We start from the raw sequence: 8,216 nt of genomic DNA, 5'->3' as shown, positions 1-8,216 counted from the left end.
AGTGCTTACTTTGTTGGAAGAAACGAGATTCTCGCTGGCGGGTTATGATGAATATTGCTTATTTGATGAAGGGCCACATGTGATTTGATACCCAGATTTGGATAATCTAATTTTTTTTCCAAATCTGAGTGACCGAGAAGCTTGAACAAGAGGAGAATGGAGGAGACGGAGAGAAGGGACAGATTCAACAGAGACGACGTGGAGGAATTCAATGAAGCCTGGAGCACTGAGGGATTATCACGGGAGTAGTGCAGCAAACATGTATTTTATGTTTTCTCTATAAAAAACATAACTCATCCGTGTATTTTGTATTTGATGCACCACTCCGGTGATAACCCTCATATATCTACGTATATATTGTGTAAATTTAATTATATAAAATATAAAATAGAAAAAAGTTATTGTTTGGATTAATAAAATTTATTTATGTAGTCACACCAATTTAATTATCGACGTAATAGTTACTGATTTTTTAATTACCCAATATATAATATTAAAGAGCATATAATACATATAAATAACTTATATATACAATGTTCATCTCCCGCAAGGCGCATATCTTAACATAGTACTAGTATATACATATATCTTTATAGAGATATTCTCTGATGTACTTTGTGCTTTACGATCGTGCTATAGTTCTTGCATTTACATAATTTTCAATTACATTTATTTGTCTACATGAATTTTGATGAGACTTAAAGTGAATTGTGATTTTTATGTTGGAAATTACAATTAAGATTTCATAACACTTTCTTTACAAAGTTAATTACATTTAAAAATTAATAAATAAATTTTTCCTACTCTTAGTTTCCAAAAATTACTTCTAGAAGTAATTAAAACCTTTATTTTTTAAGTTAATAGTAACTTAAGGGAACAAAACTGCTCAAAAATCCTAACAATAAGAAAGCGATTCTAGATACTAATTTCGTATAAAACTATAAAACAAATCAAATATAGGAAAATATTATGTGGGAGATCAATCTATTTGGAAAAGGAAAATAAGATGTTTCGGATAGAGATACTTGACTAGTCGGCTCATCCTTGTTTTATAAGTACACTCTCAGTGCTTTGTTTGAAACCAAAAGATAAATTATCATTAGTGCTTTGTTTCTTGCAGTGCACTCTTCTTCGTTTTGCTTTCGACATAGGATTTCTGGGGAGGGGATCTTAGGGATTCGTTTACGCTGCAGTAAAACATCAAAGCTACCAAGGTACGTTAAGACTTTCAGTGCATTAATTCTTGCGCACATCCAGTTGTTTTTGGCGTATGCATTAGTTTGATTCTTTTGAAACTGTCTTTCTAGGGTTTTGTTGTGAAGCATCTTCTAATTGATTCAGAAAGATTTAATATGGCTCATCCAAGGGACTTAAAGTTCTCTCCGATTGACCAGAATTTGGTGGGGTATTATCTACGCAACAGAGTTGATACAGGAAAAGATGGTTTCATCACAGATATCAAACTTTATGAAGACGAGCCGTGGCTTCTTCCGCACGTCAAGAATGATCAGTTCAAAGAGAACATGTGGTTTTACTTTGTTGTTAGGACACGTAATTTGGGGAGCAGGCCCAAACGCACGGTTCCCGGTAGAGGAAGCAGTAACGGCGGAACTTGGACGACAAGTGGCGTAAAGAAGGCGATCACTGACCGTAACAACCCGAAGGTTGTGATCGGATACAAAACAGAACTCGCGTACCACAAGAAAGTCAAGGGAAAGCCTAAAGGAGACACCACTGGTTGGTGTATGACGGAGTATTGGCTTGCAAGTGAGAACGATGCTCAGTTCCAAGAAGTAGTCTTGTGTCATCTCCGTGACAATAACAAGATTGTCGTTGACCAGTCCCCAGAGAGAAAAAACGGAGACAATGGCATCGTCCCAGAGCAGCCACAACAAGAGAACAGCGATGACAACAACAATATGTTTGACAACAATAGACTCCTTGAACAACGGCCACTGATTCCTCCTTTTGAAGCTGATGATTCAAGATTTTCAGTTCAATACATGACCCCTTCTGGTGAAGGACAGGGATTGGGACTTCAAACCATTATGGGATATTCTGATAAGGCCACTCAAGAACAACAACATCCACCGATTTCTCTTCCTCCTCAACGTCAAGATTCCGGAAGGATAAACAACGCACTTGTAATCATGGAAGATGAGTGTGTTAACCAAGATGAAATATTCAATCTAGCTGACCTGGAAGCCGGCATCACTCATCCACAACAACAACATCGTCAGATGATGATGGATCCTGTTGCAGGCTGGAAATCAGGGATGGCAAAATGGTTGATGGAAGCTTGATGGATCGACCAAAGATATGATCGGATGGGCGATAGGATGGAATGCAAGTTATGATCCTGAAAACAAATGCAAAAACAAATGAGATATGATTTCTAATATGATAAAACAAGATAAATAAAGATAGATAGGATGGAATTAGGCTGCTGGTCGTGTGACACTCTCAGCCTAATCAGTTGATGATTGAAGTGGATTGAGATGGTGCTTTGCTTGTAATCATGGAAGATGAGTGTGTTAACCAAGATGAAATATTCAATCTAGCTGACCTGGAAGCCGGCATCACTCATCCACAACAACAACATCGTCAGATGATGATGGATCCTTATGATGATATATCTTTCTCAAGATTGGCAATGCCGAACAACCTGATTTACTTTCAAGATTCATGGCATCAAGATACCTCTCCATGGAACAACACCATAACCACCAATCCTCGTGGACTCATATTCAATACTCATGGATATGACATCCAAGATCAAACTGTCACCAAGGGAGTCAATCAAGATTCATATTATTAGCCGGCATGTTCTTCTGATGCAACACAAGAGCAAATAAAGTAGTCAAACATAGGAAACATGTATAGTTCGTTTGGTTATGGTTATTATCTCTGGATTTTTAAAAGTTTGTAAATGATCTTTGTGTTTGATTAAACCGATCCAAACACCCGTTTATTGAATTGTTCGGTTGCCAATTTTGGATTTTAAGTGAGACTTTATCTTTATGTGCTTGATTCTAAAAAAAGCAAGGCCTAAAGAGCTGAAAGATAATGCTACGAGGCTGATTTTTTTTTTTTTCTGTTAGCAATTTACTCATATAGCTATGCAAACTAAAATAGTAGCTCCGCATCCATATGAACAATAAACGACAGTTGCTTTCTTGCAATGCGTGTTAGACTGTCCGCCATTGAATTATGCGTCTGTGGTATATGAATGAGCTCTGAGCCGTTGAAACTCCACTTAAAAATATTTATGTCTTCCAAATAACTTGCAAAGGCTGGCCAATTTTTCTCGTTCCGAAACCATCTACACCAGCTAAGAATAATCTGTTGCAAATGTAACAGTAAACTGTTTAGATTCCTCATGCATTCCATTGCCGAAATGAGACCCTTTATCTCCGAGTAAAGTGGCGACTAATGATACACAATTAATTTTACCATTTTTAGCCATGGTATGTAAGTGTTTTAGAAGTTATTTATTATGTTTTAAATTTTTTTTAGAGTATTTACAGGTTCAAGAGTGTTTTTGAGATATATTGTGATTTTGCGGCATTTTGGAGCTAAAGATAGAAGAAACTCGTAGCTGTCCAACGAACCAGTCCAGAGTCGATATTCAGAGTCAACCGTCAATCGACGGACAACTCTTATCGTCGATCGATAGCGAAGCGCGCAAAGCCCAACTTGATTCCCAGCTGACTTATTGCCCAAGTTCCACATTATTTACAAGAATACCCCTAGCCGACTTTAACCTAATATTTATGTGCTCTACCATTGTTTTGGGCAACACACACTTTCATACTATATACTTTACACAACAAATCATATTTAGGATTTTTAGTAGTTTGGAGAGAAGATCCAAGACTCATTCAGAAATTTGCATTCGCTGACAGCTCTTGCGGCCGAGGCTTTTAAAATCTTTTGTAATGATCGCAACGTTCTTATGCAGATTTGAAATAAAGATCTACTCTTTCTAATTTCCTTTTATTGTCTTTATTTATTTTCCGTATTTATTTGGTCACTTGTCGTTGGTCCACGCAGAGAATCTAGATCCTCAAGGAAAATCGAGAATCTCTATTTTCCTCCATTCACTAAAATCGACAGTGTGAATTTCGGTTTCCACAGTTTGCGCTAGAAGAAGGGGGGGGGCAGATTAATTTAACTCACGGCCGCAAAACGCTTGCTCGAAACGATGGCTGGAAATATGAAAGACAAACTCGCAGCTCGAAACAACGCTGGTAAAACAACTCCAGCAGTGACTACTCCTATGGCCAACGCTTACGCTAACGCCGCAGTGCTTGAGAAAATAAAAAAACCTAGTCCGGACTTTTCACCACAAAAAGAGCATCGAAACGAGCTCGCGATTTCTCTGTCTAAACAAAAATGGCAACGATAAAATCTATCAAACCCCGTAAAATTCGTCTAATTACCGAGTTGGAGATATCTCAACGCGTAAGGGTTTGAGCAAAAGACGTTTTCTGAAATCTTTTAGAAAAAAACAAAACTTGCTCTCCTCGAAACCGCGGAGAATCTCTAGATTATTCGCAGAAATAGAAGCACGGCAAATCGGGTTGCAGATTCCCCACCGCTGTACTTCTTCCGAATAGCTTTCAAAGAAACAAAGCTGATTTCTATAGAATCACTCGAAACTTAAAGCGGCTGATGAAGACTAAACAAAGCAAAACAGAGATCACATCCCTCACTGCTAAAACATTTTCAGAAATATAAGATTTTGTAAAAATTCAAGCATCACTTCTGGTGCAACATGTTCTGCAAATTTTTGATATTTTTCTTCTAAGCTTACTTCGGAAAAACTACTCATAACTCCATCGAATCAATCCTAAAGAAACGAGAAAATGTCCGAGTAAATTGGATCGTGTTAATTAAGCACATCTCAGCTATTGTTCCTGATATAAACCTCGGAAATTAAATTTGTGGAACAGCCACAAAACGTGAGTTTTCCAAAACACAGCTCTCGTACAGCCAAACTCGAAAACATCTGTACGGAACAACTTTCGTAAAATTATGCTCTATGACATTTAACAAACAAATTTTGTAAAATTAAACTCGGCGATACTTTACGAAATAGATTTCGTAAAATTAAAATCGATAACAGTTTATGTAATATCCTTCGTAAAATTAAGCTCAACAACATTTTACGAAACAGCTTTTGTAAAATTAAACACGATAAAATTTTGTGGATTAACCTTCGTAAAATTAAGCTCTACAACATTTTACAAAAACATCATTCGTAAAGTTAAACAAGGCACTATTTTGCGATTCTAATGAAAGCAGGGCCTAAAGAGCTGAAAGATAAAGCTACGAGGCTGATTAATTTATTTATTTTTGTCACAAATTTTGTCATGTAGACTCTGCAAATCAAAATAGTAGCTCCACATCCATATGGATAAAAAATGACGGTTGCTTTCTTGCACTGTGTGCTGCTAGACTGTCCGCCTTTGAATTATGCATCTGTAGTATATGAATGAGTTCTGAGCTGTTGAAACTCCTTTTCAAGATCTTTATGTCTTCCAAATAACTTGTAAAGGCTGGGTATTCTTTATGGTTCTGAAACCATCGTCACCAACTAAGAATAATCCGTTGCAAATGTAACAATAAACTACTTAGATTCCTCTTGCATTTCATTGCCCAAATGAGAGCCTCTATCTCCGAGTGAAGTGGCGACGAACACGCTCTTGTATTCCTCGCTCCCATTAAACCATCAAAACCTTCCAGTGTGCTATAGCACCCTTGTCCCGAAAAGATTTCATTTCCGGATTTTTCCATGATCCATCCGTAAAACACCATCTACCTGGGATAGACGGTAATATTTGTTTTACGGGTACTCGAGTGTGATCGAATCCCTGTGTTAGTGAAATATGCGCCTCAGCCCAAAGTAATGATTCCGTTTCTGCCATTCTGAGAGTATCTCTAGGATCAATATCCATTTTACTAAATACCTTGTTGTTTCTTCCTTTCCATATGTACCATAATATCCATGCTAATTGATGATCTTCCAATTCCAGAGAGACTCCCCAAAATAAATGATCCATGTTTGCAAAGAATGACTGAGTGGAAAAGATATCTAGATCCGATGAAATTCGTGAGAGTGCCCAAATCTGAACCGCAGGTGGAAATTCAAAAAACCTGAACGAGGCTAATTAATTTATTTGGTTAAATTGTTGAGTTTGATTTCTGATTAACTTTTAAGAAAAATGTGTACTTCTCTGCCATTGGAGATCGAGGTAACATGAGTTCCAAGAGCGTTGTTCCATCTTCTTCCTTATCAATCCGCAGAGATACCGGTTACAGATTACCCCTCTTCAACTCCTTCTTAAATCCATACCCCATGATCTCTCTTGAATGCGATCTTAACTCATGGAAGGAAGTGGAATTTCGACTATAAAAAGGTATGCTTTCATGCTATGAGAACCATCTCTTCATTTCGTATTCAGAAACCAATTGTGGGAACCGAAATTCGCACTTTCGATTTACGTTTAAATTAGGAAACTAGGAAAACCCTAATTTCCCAGAGGTCCCGGATCTCTGCGAGAGCCAACGGCAAGTGACCAAATATATGCGGAAATCATGAAAAGATAACAAACGAGTTTAGAGAAAACAGTAGATCTTATTTCGAGTCCACGTGAGAGCGTTGCGATCATTACAAGAGATCATAAAAGCTTTGGCCGCAAAGCCTGTCAGCGAATTACCTAGTTCTAGCGGCCTAAAAGTTCAAACCTAGTTGACTCGCAGCTCTATAACTAAAGACGAAGAAAATACAGAAAAGGATTTTGATTGATTTCGGACTGAACCTTATGAAAGGTTGCCTACGTACCCCTTTCGAGGATCAAGCCGAACGTAGTTCAAGAGTGAACCAAGAGATCGAACTGCTTGTGCACGTTCGTCTGGTAATCGGGTGCCAGTCATGGAAACAGAGCATGTCGAGAATAATGCCTCAGAGTTTCTAAGTGCCGAGAGTTCTGAGTCTAAAAAGTTCTCCCTCATGCCTCTCGCCTGGGACTCCTTATATACTCGCTCCTAGGTTGGTTTATGCTTTTCCCCTTCTGCCCTCAAGCCGTCATAGCCTAAAAATGGAGATATTCTATTTTTCCCGATCTTCGTAATTATCTTCAAAATTTCGTATTTATCCGTGGAAACTTCCAAGAGTAAACCGTCATGCGGCTTACGGGCTGTTGGTTAAGAAATCGTAAGTTGCGCCTCGAGTCATGTCTTAGGTCCCTTTGGGCAGTCTTCTGACTAGAAGCGTTTATTACGGCTTCTTTCGATAAAGAACGAATTTTCCGCGGTTTTTACCGTAAAGTTTGATCGATGACTTAAAATGCGGGAAACATGAAATGGTTTCGCTACGGTCTTCGGGAGACAGCATCGAAAGGTAGACTAGAATGCATGGATTCGTGTCGTATCGACGTTTCGGAAGAGCTCGGTCGCTACGTAGCGACCGATCGGAACGCACGCTCGTTTGCTATGTAGCAACCGAGCGGGACGGACGCTCGGTCGCTACGTAGCTACCGAGCTTGGCTCGAGCTCAGTCGCTACGTAGCGACCGAGCTTGGTGGCTATGTAGCGACCGAGCTTGGCTCGAGCTCGGCCGCTACGTAGCGACCGGGCGGGACGGACGCTCGGTCGTTACGTAGCGACCGAGCGGGACGTGTGCTCGGTTGCTACGTAGCAACCGAGCGGGACGTGTGCTCGGTCGCTATGTGGCGACCGAGCTTGGCTCGAGCTCGGTCGCTACGTAGCGACCGTGCGACCTTTTTTAGACTTTTCTCCGATTTCTCGTGTTTCTTCCGCAGGGCTCTTCGTAAGAATAAATCTTTTCCGAAGATTTATTTTTCATAAAAACATTCATGCTGTTTTTTACAGACTTTCAGACATTGATTCCGTCGTGACCGATTTTGACCCCAACAGTTAGCCCCCCAGCTTGTTAGAACCATGAGCTTCTAGCGTGAGGTTCTAGCGAGTGGCATGGCAAGTTAGGCAAGTTAGGTGAGTTAGGCGGAATTTATTGTCGAAAAGGTCCGTGGTAAGTGGTCGTCTCGCTCATCTAATAGTAGAACGCGATAAGATTGGGGCTACGCCTTATGACGGCTGCCTACGAACCCTTGTTGAAGGGATCAAGCCTATCGTAGTTCGTCTTGGAGTTAAGGTTTGTATGACTAGTTTTCCAGCGAGACCTTTACGGT

At 39.6% G+C, this 8,216-nt stretch overlaps 1 protein-coding gene across 1 annotated transcript; it reads left to right on the top strand.

Annotated features, from left to right (window-relative positions):
• Positions 1–1,131: 1,131 nt before the first annotated feature.
• Positions 1,132–2,303, top strand: LOC106297562 (NAC domain-containing protein 40-like). The gene is made up of 2 exons (XM_013733775.1): positions 1,132–1,214; positions 1,308–2,303. Exon 2 carries the CDS (start codon positions 1,353–1,355, stop codon positions 2,301–2,303), a length of 951 nt encoding a protein of 316 aa, XP_013589229.1. The 5' UTR covers positions 1,132–1,214; positions 1,308–1,352.
• The last annotated feature ends 5,913 nt before the right edge of the window (positions 2,304–8,216 follow it).

Source organism: Brassica oleracea, chromosome C6, assembly GCF_000695525.1.
Source record: "Brassica oleracea var. oleracea cultivar TO1000 chromosome C6, BOL, whole genome shotgun sequence".
In the NCBI taxonomy this organism is placed as follows: Eukaryota; Viridiplantae; Streptophyta; class Magnoliopsida; order Brassicales; family Brassicaceae; genus Brassica; species Brassica oleracea.
The sequence above is the reverse complement of the archived record's forward strand: the minus strand, read 5'-3'. Positions and strand labels throughout refer to the sequence as shown.

Excerpts from the sequence above, each read along its gene's own strand:
- LOC106297562 (XM_013733775.1), top strand. The coding sequence starts at position 1,353 with ATGGCTCATCCAAGGGACTTAAAGTTCTCTCCGATTGACCAGAATTTG.